Genomic DNA, 17,383 nt, shown 5'->3' on the forward strand with positions numbered 1-17,383 from the left:
TCTCTTTCCCTTCTGTGTATACGCACACTCAAGTGTCCACCTTCCTAAAGTCAATCTCTTCAGCTCCCTTCTCTCTCTCAGACTCCCACACTATCTCCTTCCTTACCTGCACGAACAAACTCTTCAAACAGCATACTTTAATTTTCCCTACTTCCTCAAATCTCATTCACTGCTCAATTGCCAAAATCTGCACTTTATTCCCCTCCCACCCCAAAAACGCCTCTAAACAAGGTGACTTTTTCCTTGTGATGATCTAATAACCAAATATAAGAGTTCATTCTAAGGCTCAAGCCCCTTCTCCTCCTCAGTAGTTCACTGTGCTGAAGACACCACCTTCTTTAAATTTCTTCTCCCTTGGCTACAACGTCCTCTATTCCCACCGAACCAGCTGCCATCAAGCTGATTTCAACTCATGGCAACCCCATGTGTATCAGAGCAGAACTGTACTCCATAGGGTTTCTCCCAACGGTTGATTTTTTGAAAGTGTATCACCAGGCCTTTTTTCTGAGGCACCTCTGGGTGGACTCAAACCTCCAACCTTTCAGTAGCAGTTGAGTACGTTAACCGTTTGTACCACCCAGAGAGTCTATTTTCACCGAAGTATTTTTCCCTTCTTCTTTGTCAGTCTCTACAGATTCACCAAATGCCCCACACATTGAGTCAGGTAAATTCTATCCTTGGTCTTTTCTTCTTTCTCAATGATCTCATACATTCTCAGAGCATCCAATTTAATACCTATACACCAACAACGTCCAAACCTCTGAGTTAGACCTGTAACTAACAGTTGTCTCCACCTGGATATTCCAAAACCAAGTCAAACTCGATTTTTATAAAAGTGACTTTATTATCCAAACCTGTAAATTCTTCCAGTATTATCTATCTCAATTAACTATAGTACACCACCCTCTCAGTCTGCCAAACTTAAATTACTCACCCTAAAAATCTTCTTTTCCATTTTGGACTACCTGAATACCTCCAAAGTCTGATATTGTCTACAGACTTGTATACTATCCACTATGATAATGGCTCTCAAGTGGGGACTGCATCAGAATCACTTAGGAAGTTTTTCTGTTTTCCATAATACTTACATGAGCAATCTCAACATCTCCCAATACAAACACACTCACTTGTTCACCACGGTCTCAAAATCTCTGGGCAGAAAAGAAGATTTTGAAAAATCTCCCTCAAATGATTCAGTATGCTGCATATAATTCCCTTGCCTTGGAAAATAAAGTTTTAATTTGCAATGATAAAAATGTTGTCCTAGGATGAAAATACATATCCATAGTTCATAAATAACTCCCAAGTTCTCAAAATATCTCCTCTCACCAAACAAATAAAGTTTTTAATCACTAAGTGAGATGTCAAGAAAGAAAAGATACATGCAGTTGCTCTATTAGGCTCCAGCATGCCTCTTTTATAAGCCCTTCAAATCTCTAAAATACCTTCAATTTCACTCTAAAATTTAAAGTTTCAATTAAAAGTGAAGGGTCTTCAATCCATATAGCAACAATTTAAGGCAAACAAAAGAAAACTGATGGCAATACTAAATTTAAAAACTTTGTTATAATTATATTAGCCATTTATAATAAAATATTTTCTAGAAGCTTATATCTGGAGGTATTTGTACACATATAGAGAGAGCGATGCTGACAGAGATCAGAACTACTATTCTCGTGGTTTACCTGCAGTTGTTTGGCAGACAGATCTTTTGTCCCTCTGAAGACATAGCTTTTTGAAATGCCTTCACATCCAAGTTCATGAACCTGCACCATTCTCCCAAAAGTAATAAGTCCAACCAAAGCAGTAGGTGGTAAAAGACTTAATGACATCTGCATGGATTCTTTGAGGGCTTGTAAATCTTCATCTTCCATGCAAGTATCAACCACATAAAGAAAGATCAAAGGCATCTGAGGACCTCGCTTTTAAAAAAAATTGCAATAATAAGAAAAATTAAGATTTTCATAAAGATAATAACACTTCAGCACAATATACAAAGATTGTCAATAGAAGACTAATTAAATAATTTGTAATACATGCATACAATGGAATCCTAATATAGTCCTTTCAGGAATGAAGCAGATTTTATGTGCCGTCATTAAAAGATATACAAGGCATATCATCATTAAGTGAAAAATCAAGATTAAAAACATTATGTATAGTTATAGAGGGAATTTTCACTTTTTATTTCATTTCATTCCATAAGGTTTTGTTAATTACAACTACTTATTATTTTTAAGATAAGAAAACAGCAAATACATAGTTTAAAAATAAAATAAGGTAATTTTTACAAAATAATTATCTAAACCTAAGCTAGATTTTCAGAGAAGTACACACTGGCAAGGTGGGGCAAATTACTGACTGGCTCAAGAGAACCATACAATAATTCTGTTTACATTATAAAGGAGATTATTACTTCCAGACCCTACATACATAGACAACTATGTGAAGTTATTCTGACAGAGGAGTGAAATGATTTTTCTAACAAGGACCAATGCAAGAATGATTTCATCAACTGTATTCCGGGATACATCAGCAGGCTCCATTATCATACTGACTAAGTATCTGTGAACTGATCTTCTAACAACAAAGCGAAATTGATACTTTATTGATCTATTCATTATACCAGATCACGCCACTCTACCCAGTATTCTGGCCACCCATCAAATAACGAGAGAGATTACTTTACTCAAATTGACCTTGACACTTACTACCTTTGAAATGCCCCATCGATTCAACACAAAAATTAAAGATGATGCCTTTTAAGTCATACTGATTTACAAATTATTTTGTTATAAAGTAAATAACTGGATGTTAACAATGTTCTTAATGATTTGCTCTGATGTTCTTACCAGAACTACATATTCAATGCTAGAAAACTGAGGCAAAAGTTCAGCAGGTTGATTCAGTTCAGATATGCCAGCATAGGTAGGTGGAAACTATAGAAAGAAAAAAAAAAATTCATAGCAAATTACTTGCCAGAAAGAATGATAAAATTTTAAACTAAAAATATTGATTCCTGATGATTTAATTATTTTAAAAATAGGTATCTTCGTATTAAAAATAACTATTTTACCTTTCTTTTCAAATATGCATTTTTCTGTGTGACTGAACATCGTTAGTACAGTGTTACTTAGTAATTAAATTTGTGTGACAGCAACTAAGATCTGCAATGGGGGGTTCTTACCTGATTCCTTTGATAACAAAAATTGCAAGCCCAGAGTTTTGCTCGATAATCCACTTGACTGTTTCAAGAAAAAAAAAAGATATGTTAACTCATGTTTCAGTTTCACTTTACAAGAATTCTATTTCAATAAAATTGATTTCTTTCTAAAACAGACATTCAAATTTATAGTCAATGCGATTTTTAAGTTACGTATTTTCAGATGTTTCAATATTTAATCCATACTTAAACACAAACAAACTCACCTAAATGGTGAATCTATCGTGACTTTTAATATGTAGCAAATATCAATAATAAACTTAAGATAATCCTGTTTTTTTTTCCTTCAAATGAGTTTCGCAACATCTACACTTGGATCTAGAAAACATTTACTCTTTCAGTTCAAAAAGATATTTACTAAATGCCCAATATGTACCAGCCATTATTCCAGATGCTGTTGATACAGCAGTAAACAAGACAGAAAAGGTCTCTGCTCTCATGGAGCTTACATTTTAAAAAAGGAAAAACAGACAACAGATAAGTAGATGCATAAACACATAAGATAACAGTGATAATAAAGATGGAAGAAAACAAACCAGGATGCGAGAATATATTTAGGAGGGCTACTTTAATGGCAGGCCTCCTTAAATCAGAGGAAGAATGACTTGAATGAGAAGGAACCAGTCAGAGGAAAATATGAGGTCAGAGCAATTCAGGCAGAATGTATAGCTACCACACAAGTTTCAAGGTAGGACTAAATCTGGTATGTTCAAGGATTGGAAAGAGGGCACTATGGTTAAGGTGTAAGGTAGATGGGAATAAAGAAAATGATACAAGATGAAGGCGGAAATATAGATAGAGGCTAGATCATGAAGGGTTTTCACAGGTCTTGACAAGGGGTTTGGAGTTTTCATTCCAAGTATAATAGGAAGCTATTGGAGAATTTTAATATTCTGATTTCCATTCTTAAAACTCTATCTGCATACTCCTATGTATAATACCCTAGCGACCTAAAAGCAATGACACGAACAAACGTATATCAATGTTCACTGCGGCATTATTCACAACAGCAAAAAGGTTGAAACAAGTCAAGTGCCCATCAACAGATGAACTGATAAACAAAGTGTGGTACATACATACAATGGAATACTACTCAGCCTTAAAGATGAAGTCCTGTTACATGCTAAAACATGGATGAACCTTGAAGACGTCACTCTGAGCGAAATATGACAATCACAAAAGGAAATATTTTATGATCTCACTTATATGAAATGATAAGAGCAGGTAATTATATAGAGACCAATGGTTACCAGTGGTTATAGGGCCGGGGAGGGGAAACTACTCACTAAGAAGTAGTGAGTTTTTGTCTGTGGTTATGGGAAATTCAGCATCAACAAAGGGCAATGGACAAGGAGCCCTGGTATCAACTAAGGACAATGGACGAGCCATTGTGGTTAAGCACTCAGCTGTTCCACATGAAAGATGTGCCTGTCAGCTTCCATAAAGACTTCAGCCTTGGAAACCCTGTGGGGCAGTTCTACTCTGTCCCATGGGGTCACTATGAGTCAGGATTGACTTGACGGCAATGGGTTTGGTTTTTTGGTTCAGAGCAATAGTTATACAATCAGACTAATGCAGTTGTTACATTAAGCTGTACTTACATTGGGGGAAAAAAAGGGTGAAATGGCAAATAAAGTATCTTATATAATTTTACAACTACAACAGACAAAATAATAAAATAAAATTTAAAAATATACTTTTTAAATTAAACATTTCATGGGATTAGTTTTCTTGGTTTGAAGATTTAGAGTCATGGCTTTGTGGGTTCATCCACTCAACTGGCCTAACATTGTTCAAAGAGTTTCTGTTTTAACGCTCAGATCAAGGAGTAGCACCTGGGGTCTTAAAAGCTTGTGACTGGCCACACAAGATACAACAATTCGTTTCTATTTGCCTGGAACAAGAGAGGAAAAAGAAGACCCAAGAATCAGAGACAGAGATGGACCACAGGTTTAACTGCCTCCGTAAACTATTACCTTCATTACCACGTGATCAGAAGAAATGGATGATGCCCTGCTACCATTACTGGGCGTTTTGATCAAGGACTCAATAGTTGGATCCTGATCAAAAGAAAGACCAGCACGGAACAGAACTTCAAACTCATATGGAAACCAGGCTTGCTAAATCCACTGAGACTGGGAAACCTCTAATACCTGGAAATAACCTTTAAACCTTGAACCAAAACTATCCCACGAAGCCATCATTAAGCTAAACGACAGTTTATCCCGATTAATAAAGAATGTTTGCCTCTAGTACTCTTATAAAGAATTATATATGAGTGTAAACTGACAACAGTTCATCTAAAGCACACTTGAGTACTTTGAGGGGCAGGGAGCCTAAATTAATGGTGATAAAACAATATGGGCAGAGATAAAATGGTGACACAATATGATGTAACCAATGTTACTGAACTGTTCGTGTAGACTGTGAACTGATACATATTTGGTTACATATACTGCCAGCAAAAATAGATAAATTATTATTCAAAAAAAAAAAAAACAAAAACTCTATCTGCTGGTAGAAAGCAGATTGCTGAAAAGCAAGAATAGAAGGAGGAAAACCAGTTAGGAAGATGGTGAAATTGTCCAGGAAAAAGAAGGCAGTATCTGGAATCTCAGTGGTAGTAGCCGAGATTGAGTAACAGAGAATTGGTAAAGTTCTGGAGATAGAAAGGGCTGGATATGCCAGTGGACCAGGTATGAGGAGGATGAATGGAAAGAGGATTAAAAGATTATTCCTGAGATTTTGGCTTAAGCAAAAGGAAACTGTAACATTTTTCAGCAAACACCATGCCACTTGATTATGACTTTTCTAATGACACAGCTGGGCCACTACACAGCCAGCACTAGTATTCAGAGAAAATTGATAGGATCTAACAGTTTTTATAGTGGCACTTTTACCCTTGGTCTTTTTTTACTCATTATTAACTCAGTGTACTAAAACGATCCTAAAATTTTACAGTTCTTTGGATTTCTTTGACTAGTCTAATTTGAAAAAAAAAAAAAACTATAAACAAAAACAGGCATTTTTACATAAGCAAGAAACTACATTTTTTAAATTTATATCACCATATTAGCTTTTTTCCATATTTTTTAATTACCACAAAGGATTCAAAACTGCACGGCAAGTGGTCCTACTACAGAGAACAGGCTCATATTGAATAGGAGGTAAATCAGGTCTCTCCTTCAGTGGTGTAAATAGGGCTGCCACTGGGACAACCATTCTTGTAGCTTCTAGTCGACTTGATGGCCAAACATTCCAACTAAATCGGACCCCATCTCGTTCTTCGTTTTGTTGGATAAATTCCAAATAGGTTGTCATTGTAAAGCTTGTTTCTTATTTCTGTAACAAAATAAAAAGTTATTAATAAAAAATCCAGAAGTCTGTTAAGAAAATTCAATGTTTTCCCCATTTTCAGCAATATTAACCCATTAGAAATCAGGATGAAATAAAAATGTTTATCCCAGCAATAATTAGTAAGCAATAACCCTGCTTACAACATATTTAATGACTCTTCAGAACCCAAGGTCCATAAGACCCAATAAGAAATATTTTATTCTTAAAAGGCGTAATGGCAAATATACTGTTAAATATAATTTTACAATTACAGCAGTCAAAAATAACAATAATGATAAATGAGAGACAGCCGTTTTTATTACTACTTAGGTACAGCTAAATACCTAGTGGGATGAGTTTTCTTGGTTCGAAGGAAGGCCTGCGGTCATGGTTTCAAGGGTCTGTCCAGTCAACTGACCTAATGCTGTTTTTAAAGTCTCTGTTCTGCCTCCTAGTTCAGTAAGTAGCACCTGCAGTCTTAAAAGCTTCTGACTGCCACAGAAGATACAATAAATGGTCTCTATTTACCTGGGATAGCTGAAGACAGAGACCTAGGAAATGGAGAAGGAAATGAACTGTAGGTCTAATTGCCTCCATAAACTACTACCTCCACTGCCATGAGACCAGAACGGAATGGTGCCGCCTACCATTACTGAACATTTTGATCAAGAACCCAATAGATGGTTCCTGATCAAAGGGAGGAAAATGTGGAACAAAATTTCAAATTCTTATAGAAACTAGACTTAGTGGATCCACTGTCACTGCAGGAACCCTCGAATCTACTGCCCTGAGATAATCTTCAAGTCTTGAACTGAAACTGTACTATGGAGTCATCCTTAAACTCAGCAACAATTTAGCTCAACTAGTAAAGAATGTTTGCCTTGAACACTACTCTTTTAAAGAATTATCTATATAAGATCACAACAGTAACTCTAAAACAGAGAAGTTTAGGAAACAGAGAGTCTAAGTTAACGATGGTAAAACAATACAGGTAGAGACAGTGAGTACAGTGACACAATCCGAAGAATGTAACCAATGTCACTGAACTATACACGTAGAAAATGGTGAATGGGTGTACATCTTGTTATGTATATTTTCATCAAAAATAAAATTTAAAAACTGTGAATTTTATTTTTCATTATTCGCTCTGGCAAATCATAACAAAGAATAATAAGGATTCTATTAAGGACCTACAGGAGAAAAAGGAAAAAACTTTGATCCTATGTTTCTCATATTAGCCTTGTAAGTGACATTATTCTAGTAAACACATTATCAAAAACATAAAATTATAAAAGCCCTTATAGTTTTATTCAGAAAATGACAGGTTTATACTAAGACTTCTAGAAAAGAATGTTTAATGGTACATAACAAAAAGATTTTCCTAAAGGTATACAAGAGAACTCTGTACTATTTTTCCAATATTTCTGTGAATACAAAATTATTTCAAAATAAAAAGCTGTGCAAATACAGGATATTTGTGGCACAATACAGTAAATAAAATGTTTGAGAAATGGTATTCCTTGTGATTTGTATAATCATTCAACCTCTACTGCAGAAACTTAATTTAGGATATTTTTAACATTATAATTTTTGAGAGCATTTTAAACTCTAATTCAAGGTACATCATTTCAGTGTAATAATTTCAGCTCACTATCAGCAGAAGGGAGGGAGCCTTGGCTGCACAGTGGTTAAAGCACTTGGCTACTCATCAAAGGGTTGGCAGTACGAACCTATCGGCCACTCCAGAGGGGAAAGATTTAAAAATTTACAGCCTTTAAAGCCCTATGGGGCAGCTCTACTCTGTACTATACGGTCACTATATGTCAGAATGGACTCGACAGCAATGGGTTTGGTTTGGTTTTTACCAGCACGAGGAGGACACCACTCTGTGGAGGGGCCAGTACCAAGAGACATTCCACTTTGTTCCTCTCTAACAGCTTGTCTGGGATGCCAGCTTTCCCCCCTAGTCAATAGTTCTATCTCATGCTCTCAAGCTGTAGCAGTGCTTCATCATGGAAAGAAATTGCAGAATTTAAAGGTCTGGGAGGATAAAGAGTTTCAAGTGCTATGTGGCTGGCCAAGGATTTGTAACAGAGAAGGCAGAGAGATGAAGGATATCAAGCTAAATGAATAGAAGAATTATGAAACTAGGGAGCAAGAAAAGCCAACATGGATGTTGTAGTTGCTCAGAATGATGTGGGAGGAGGGGCTGATTCTAAAATGCTAGGGAAGGAAAGGTACTTATTTGGGGGAAAAAAAAAACCATGTTAGATACAGTAACATTTTAATTTAAAAAAATTCTTGAATAGATTCCAATAATAAAAAATACAGAAAGTGACGCTTAACAAATCCAAGTATCTCAGACAGCTAAGAAGGTCTTTCTCTTCTTTAAGAGAATTAAGAAAAAAAAGCGCTGCATTTCTTAAAAAGAGAATTTTATGCTAATCACAAGAGATCATGGATTTTTTAAAAGTCAACAAAGGGTAGAAGAATCCTAAGCTAAGACTAAATGTGTTGTGAAAGGCTATCCTGAAGGTTAATACAGGAAACAACTTTAAAAGAATGGCATGAGCTTTGAAGGAGCGGCTACTGAGGGATAATGACAAAACAAGGGCCTGAGACAGGCAGGAGTTAGCAGAAAGTAACCTCAGTTCTAACACAAGAAGCAGTAAGGGGAGAAATTTGTCTGGGAAAGAAATCCAGTTTCTAGCAACAGCTTCCATGCTACAGATGTGAATATAAATTCTAGGATTATGTCATCTTTCCCATTATTTCTACAGAGCATACAAAAAGCAAATGAAGCTTTCTGGCTATTAACTGCACCTACAATCTAAAATGCATCTTTTTGATGCATCACCAAAAGCATTAACATATCTACTACCACATACTAGACCAATTAGGCTTCTTCATCTAAACCACAAACCACGAAAAATGTTTTGAGTGACTATTTTCTCAATTCTCCTAAGAATGATACATAACTAGTACTTAAGTGTGTGGCAGACATTTTCTCAAAAATGGACAAAGCAGGCCGGGCCTGTCACTTTACTTCATGGAGAACAACTAACAACACCTGTCACCAATGTAAGATTTGAGCTTTGAAATAAAAATTAAAATTCTGAAAACCTGTATCCATTACCATGAGCTTGACAGCTCTGTACTACGTGAAGATTTTTCTGATGAGATCAGCGGTGGTATTAATGAACGTAATTTTTTTTATATCATACAATCAAATGCGTCAACATTTAAGAAAGATAAACATTTCTCAGTCAAATATTTCCCAAATGATCATGTCACGATGCAAAAGATCCATTCAAAGTGCAGGACAGACCAATGAGTTTTAATGTGACAGAGTACAAAAAGTTCATTGATAAGGTTCCAGATTCCACACTGCAATTAACCTTTAATTTCTTAATTAAAACTCTCTGGAGTTTTGGTATAGTAACAAAGAAGAATATACAAAAATATCTGAAAAAGCTATTAAAATGTCTCTCCCTTTCACAACGTATCTATGTAAGGTTGGATTTTCTTCATATACTTCAACCAAAACAATTATACTAATAGATGGAATGGAGAAACCAATATGAAAATCCATCTGTCTTCTATTAAGCCAGTCAATAAAGAAATTTTGAAAACAATACCATTCTTCTCATTATTTTGGACAATATAGTATTTTTCATAAGAAAATTTGTTTTTTAACACTGTTATTTTTAACAAATTAATAATTTTTTTTAATTTCCCAGTTTCTCAGTTTTAATTTCTAATATGGTAAATATCAAAAGACATAACCCATATAAACAATTGCTCTTTGGATCCTCAAAAATGTTTAAAATTATAAAGGGGTCCTAAGAACTGCTGCCTTAAGACATTAGGACTTAATTCTCTCAGGGAACCTAATTGAAAAAGACACATATGAGACTTAGGATGAAGACATTCACACACAGGCAACAGCCAGGTTTCAGTATCTAGGAGAGGTGAGAAGCTGAATTTTAATTCCCCATCCTTACTTTTTATTAACACAATAAATACCACCTGAGAGATACTGAACCCACCATCGAGTCGATTCCGACTCATAGCGACCCTATAGCAACCGCACTGGACAGAGCAGAACTGCCCCATACAGTTCCCAAGGAGCACCTGGTGGATGTGAACTACTGACCCCTTGGTTAGCAGCCGTAGCACTCAACCCCGCTAAGCCACTAGGGTTGCCACCTGAGAAATATTTGAGCACAATTCCCCACCTTCTTCCTCACTCTTTTTCCTGTCTTCCTCTCTGCTCTAAGATCATATTCGCTTGCTAAATCACATCCGATGTATTTATTACATTGTCACTTTCCAGCAGGATTTTGAAGAGTCCCACCTGTTTCTTAATTGGCCCAATGACATAACCATGCACAACACTTCTGAATTCCCTCACCTTTACAAGGTAGGAATTGTGCAATCTTAAAATCACTAATTGTATTATAAAATTTGCCAGGCTTAGTCCCATGTACAATGGCACATCTGAAATAAAGTTCTGTTACTAACTAGTTTCTCACAGCGTTATTTGGCAAGCTCTCTCCCCCATATTAACATGTTTGCATAAAACTATAAAAACCAAACAAACATTACCACACACTAGGTTAGGATGCAGACTTAACATACTATCCCGTTGCCATAGAGTCGATTCAGACTCATAACGACCCTACAGGGCAGAGCAGAACTGCCCAACAGCGTTTCCAAGGAGAGGCTGGTGGATTCAAACCGCTGATCTTTTGATTGGCAGCCACAGCTCTCAACCACTGTGCCAGAGGGACCGCATACTACTAGTAACTTAAAATAAAAAAAGGGTGGTACAAACCATAAAATAAAACAGAATTCTAAAGAAATGTCCCACTTTTCAGCACAATTTATACTCATTAGTTAAAAAATTTAAATAATTTTTCTGGCAGAATTACTGGCATTGTGTAACTTTGACCTAGTGTATCAATTACTTGCCATAGTATTTTAAAAGGCTTTATGATATGGTTTTTCAATATTCCAATTTTAACGTTTTTATAGATACCTAATTGAAAAGCACCCCATGGTTCTAAGTTGCAAGTAAAACTTGAGTTCCTGCCAATTAGATGCATCTGTTAGTAGGTAATTAAATGTGCCTCTCCTACTTTGTTTTAAAATCCTCAACGAAGCATCTTCAACTATTTCCACTGACTTATGATCTTGTATAAATCATTTAACCTTTCTGATCCTCAATTTTTTCGTCAGTAAAATGAGGGGTTTGAACTAGAAAACTTCAAGGTCCCTTCCTACTCTACAATTCTATGGGTCAATTTAAAAGGTTCGACTTATGAAGTGTTCAGACTACTGGGGAAGGCCAGAGAAGAAAAACTTAAACAAGCATTTATATTTAAATCAGTATTTAAATATAAAACTTTTTTTTAACCAAGTCAACTTGGCTAGTTCTATGCCTCTGGGAGGTGGAGAGAGGAGAAGTTGAGGAAATACAAGTGAAATGTGAATTCAACATCCCACTCCCGTGATTGATTACAGGTAGATTTACTATGACTTTTCCTCAGGTAGCATCTTTCCCACCAAAACGGATGAACACCACAGCAGAATGAAGCCAAACAGTTTGAGACTGGCCCAATTTGAAAACCAAATTCTGTATGTAGTCCAGATCCAAAGCGTTAGCTTTCCCTAGCACTTTTCTCCTCCTCTCCTGTGACTCCCAAGGCCAAACTACGGATGACTAAGTCAGCTCGGTTCAAAGTCTACGTCACTTCAGATCAGGTAAGGTATGCACCCAGAAGTCTAAGGGTCTAAAAGCGATGATGGACTGAGGTGGGGCGGGGGGGTCGCCCGGGACGCAGGAGTGGGGGCCCTGGGCAGACACCTGAACTGCAGTTTTTCACCAGAATCTCGTCTTTGGCATCTTATCTAGGGGTGCTGGACGAAGCGGTCGGGCCCCCACGCTCCGGAAGAACGAGGCAGAGGGTGGCAGGGTACGGGGGTAAACGCTTCCCCACCAGGCCCAGCCACAGCCCCACCTGCCCCTCGGCAACGACTCGGCAACGACAGGGCAGAGCGGTGATCAAGCCCAAGACCCCTGCCCGCTGGCCAGCAGTCGCCGCACGGCCGCCCCTCCCCCGCTTCCCACTGAGGGCCCGCGGCCCCCACGGCGGGTAGAGGAGGCCGTCCTGAAGTCGGTCCTTACCACAGTGCCCCTCTACAGAATCTTCGCCTGTCGCAGGCTCCGCCTTGCTAAATCAGTCCCCTCCGCCGAGCTGAAGTAGCCGTGGCACCGTAATCACCGCCGGCGCCGCCCCGCCCCCGGCCTCCAGGCAGGCTTCAGCCCAGCCAACATGGCTGGTGCGGCCTCTGCCACGTCAAGGGGAGGGGGCGGGGCAAGAGGCGAGGGGCGGGGACTGGCCTAGGGGGCGGGGCGACGGGAGCTGGGGAGAAGCTGACGGGACCCGGACGGAGAGGGAGGGACAGGGAGACCAGGTGGGGCGGGGTCGGGAAGAAACGGGACTGAGCCGGGGGAAGAGGGGCGGGGACGAAGAGGGAGGGCCGGAACGACCCGACTGGAAGAAGTGAAGGGAGAACCGGAGCAGGGGAACCGAGGCGGGGCTGGGGCACCGAGGCGGGGCTGGGGCGTGGGGAGGTGGATACCGCTCCCTGCGGGCCGCAGAGAGGGTAGTGAACTGCTCCTGTTGTTGCCGCTCAGACTCAACTCGCCGAGAGAAAATGGAGACGTCCTCTAGCACATCCTCTCCTCTGGGTGCTTAGTAATTTTGAGAACCACCGACGTCTCCCCTAATAAAACAAAGTGAAAAGTTTGTTCTTTTACTTAACCCAACAAATATTTACTGAACACGTACTATGTACAGGACACAGCTGAGATGCTAGGAATATGACAATCAGGCCAAACAAAATCCCTGACCTCGAAGAGTTTACATACTACGTATGTATTCTACCTCTTTCCTCCTACATCGCCTCTCTGCCGCCCCATCCCCGCTCCCCACCCCTCCGCGCGCCAAGTACACACTGAACAGGCTCTGGCTGATTAATCTTAAGGCATTTGCTGCTTCTCTTTCCCAAGAACAGAGCTGGGCAAAATGGGACAGTAGTTGGAAAGAAATTCTAACTTGGCGGTCTCAATAACCCCATCCTTCACAGACCTAACGGAACTAATTCCAAATGTGATGACATCTAAAATCTGGCAAACCTTCGCCCTGTAAGCATTTTATTAAATAGGAAAAAAAGATAAAACCTCTGTTTTCCAAAGCTGACATTCTTGAGAAAGATGGGCAAACAAACCAAACATATATATCCCTTCCTATTCTGTGAATGGAAACCCTGGTGGCATAGTGGTTAAGAACTAACTACGGCTGTTAACAAAAAGGTCGGCAGTTTGAATCCACCTGGCACTCCTTGGAAACCCTATGGGGCAGTTTTCCCCTGCCCTACAGGGTCTCTAAGAGTCGGAATCAACTCAATGGCGGCAACGTGTCTTCTGTGTTTGCTAAGGTTGTTGCGGAAGACGGTGAGCTTGCTTGTGTATTTTTAATACAATCCTGAACAGTGAATATGAACCAAAAGCCAAATTTCAGAGTAAGCTTGCAAATAAGGTGAGTTTAGGGTGGTAGGTTAATGAGGATACTTGACAGAAAAGTAACAGCTACGGGCAATGATAGAAATGTAAAAGAAGGACATTCAAAAAGAAAAAGATCCAGGAATGAGTAGGGTAAATCGAAATAGATCAGAGGATCCATGGGGATCCTGGAATTCAGCAGGGAATAAACCAAAATATAGTTCTCCTTTGGTAATTTTGCTAACCAGGTCAGCAGTTCGAACCCATCAGTGGCTCCTGGGAAACCCTCTGGGGCAGTTCTACTCTGTCCTATAGGGTCACTATGAGTCAGAATCGACTTGATGGCAACAGATCAGTAATTTCATTCATTTCATGGATCCCAAAAAGCCAGCTCGATGAAATTTAAAAAAGTCTTAATTTCTTTGTTATCAGAGGAACAAAAGCTTTTATTCCCAATTACAATGAAATAAATGTTAGGATGGGTAATAAATTCATTTGTATCTGTCTTTATATAGTTTGGAAACCCTGTTGGCATAGTGGTTAAGAGCTACGGCTGCTAACCAAAAGGCTGGCAGTTTATATCCACCAGGCGCTCCTTGGAAACCCTATGGGGCAGTTCTACTCTGTCATTTAGGGTCGCTATGAGTTGGAATCAACTCAACGGCAATGGGTTTTATATACTTTAGGAATCCCTGGGTAGTGCAAACATTTAAGTGCTTGACTACTAACCAAAGGTTGGCAGTTCAAACCCACCCAAAGGCACCTTGGAAAAAAGACTTGGCGACCTGCTTCCAAAAGGTCACAACCTTAAAAACGCTATGGAGTGCAGTTCTATTCTGCAACAAATGGAGTTGCCATGAGTCAGAATCCATTGGATGGCAACTGGTTTGGTTTTGGTTATTTGCCTTATGGTGAATGAGTTTCAGATTTTAACACTCAAATACACCATCAGGATCTATTGGGCCCAATTTTAGTTTTTTAGTTTCTTTTTGGAGCAGCGTAACTATAAGGATTATTTCGTAACTTTTATTCTTCTCAGAGGTCTTCCAAATAACAAACAGAAAACATACTTTTTAAATAACAGAATAACAGTCACTCTATTTGCAATTCCCATATGGGTCATTTTCCTAGATTCACACTGCATACATTCCACATTCCTATTATTAATGGGCATTTACTGCTGCTTCTTCTCATTTTGAGTCGTGCCACATCAGCAAATGAAGGTCCTGAAAGCTTGACTCCATCCACATCATTAAGGTCGACTCTACTTTGAGGAGGCAGCTCTTCCCCAGTAGAATTTTGAGTGCCTTATGACCTGAGGGGCTCATTTTCTGGCACTTATCAGACACTGTTCCACTGCTATTCGTAAGGTTTTCACTGGCTAATTCTTTTCAGAAGTAAACTGACAGGTCCTTCTTCTTAGTCTGTTTTATCTGGAAGCTCAGCTAAAACTTGTCCACCATGGGTGACCCTACTGATATTTGAATGCTGGTGACATAGCTTCAAGCATCACAGCAATACTTAAGCCCCCACAGTATGACAAAATGACAAATGAGTGGCCATTTTGAATCAGACAATCATATGGTCTACTATGCTAGGAATGACAAATTGATAAAGAATGGCATGGCATTCATCATCAAAGATAACATTTCGAGATCTACCCTGAAGTACAAAGCTGTCAGTGATAGGATAATATCTATATGCCTACAAGGAAGACCAGTTAATATGACTATTATTCAAATTTACACACCAACCACTAAGGCCAAAGATAAAGAGATAAAAGACTTTTACTGACTCCTGCAGTCTGAAATTGAGCAAACACGCAATCAAGATGCACTAATAATTAGTGGCAACTGGAATGAGAAAGTTGGAAACGAAGGATCATTGGAAAATACAGCCTTGGTGATAGACACAATGTTGGAGATAGCATGACAGAATTCTGCAAGACCAACAAGTTCTTCATTGCAAATAGCTTTTCTCAACAACATAAACGGCAACTATACACAGGAACCTCGCCAGATGGAATACACAAGAATAGAATCTACTATATCTGTGGAAAGAGACAATGGAAAAGCTCCGTATCATCAGTCAGAACAAGGCCAGGGGCTGACCGTGGAACAGGCCATCAATTGCTCATATGCAAGTTCAAGTTGAAGTTGAAGAAAATTAAAACCAAGTCCATGAGAGCCCAAGTACAACACTGAGTACGTTCCATCTGAATCTGGAGATCATTTCAAGAATAGATTTGACACACTGAACACTGACCAAAGACCAAATGAGCTATGGAATGACATCAAGGACATCATACATGAAGAATGCAAGAGGCCATTAAAAAGACAGGAAAGAAAGAAAAGACCCAAAATGGGTATCAGAAGAGACTGTGGAAGTTGCTCTTGAACATAGAGTAGCTAAAGCAAAAGGAAGAAACGATGAAGTAAAAGAGCTAAACAGAAGATTTCAAAGCGCAACTTGAGAAGACAAAGTATTATAATGAAATGTGCAAAGACCTGGAGATAGAAAATCAAAAGGGAAGAACACGCTCAGCGTATCTCAAGCTGAAATTAAAAAAAAAAAAAATCAAACCCATTGCCGTTGAGTCAATTCCAACTCCCAGTGACCTTATAGGACAGAGTAGAACAGCCCCATAGGGTTTCCAAGGAGCGGCTGAAGGATTCCAACTGCCAACCTTTTGGTTAGCAGATATAGTACTTAACTACCGTGCCACCAGGGTTTCCAACCCTAATGATGGTAGTGAATTTATTCATATAAGTGAAATCTCAGACTGCATCTTCAGTTGACTATAACCAAAAAAACCAAATCCACTGCCATCGAGTCAGTTGACTATATCCTACATAAATTTCTCAAAGTCAAGAATGGATAAGTAAGCAATATATTTCTAAGGACAAAATGGAAATGTGGTATTCTTATCCCAGTTATTCAAAGGAAGAGCTTCATCACAATATTTTACAATAAGAACCTAGAAGATCTCGTTTTGCTAAAACACCTGTTATGTATTCCTTCTTTTATAATGTTTGTGTGATTTAATTCATTTGACATGATTCTTCAGTGGACAAATGCTGATAGCAGTTGTGAATACAAGATGATTGGAAGGACAAAGATGATCTAAAGATTATAAACTCATTGGTTCGATCACTTCTAGAACTAAAATTGCAAATGCTTTCCAATTAGAAAGCAAAGAAGATGCCTGTCCTCAGTCTTTAAGTTCTTCTGTTTTGATGACACGAATGCAAGAA

At 38.7% G+C, this 17,383-nt stretch overlaps 1 protein-coding gene across 2 annotated transcripts in view; it reads right to left on the reverse strand.

The window, feature by feature from the left end:
• The window catches only part of SEC23A (SEC23 homolog A, COPII coat complex component), a 75,329-nt gene that overhangs the window by 51,669 nt on the left and 6,277 nt on the right, over positions 1–17,383 (reverse strand). For both annotated transcript variants that reach the window (XM_049899464.1, XM_049899465.1), the window contains exons 3-7: positions 12,750–13,351; positions 6,324–6,565; positions 3,188–3,245; positions 2,853–2,939; positions 1,686–1,922 (exon numbers count right to left, since the gene is read on the reverse strand). In XM_049899464.1, coding sequence (XP_049755421.1) covers positions 1,686–1,922; positions 2,853–2,939; positions 3,188–3,245; positions 6,324–6,544 — 603 coding nt within the window. In that variant the 5' untranslated portion in view covers positions 6,545–6,565; positions 12,750–13,351. The remainder of the gene's footprint in view (positions 1–1,685; positions 1,923–2,852; positions 2,940–3,187; positions 3,246–6,323; positions 6,566–12,749; positions 13,352–17,383) is intronic.

Source organism: Elephas maximus, chromosome 10 (assembly GCF_024166365.1).
Source record: "Elephas maximus indicus isolate mEleMax1 chromosome 10, mEleMax1 primary haplotype, whole genome shotgun sequence".
In the NCBI taxonomy this organism is placed as follows: Eukaryota; Metazoa; Chordata; class Mammalia; order Proboscidea; family Elephantidae; genus Elephas; species Elephas maximus.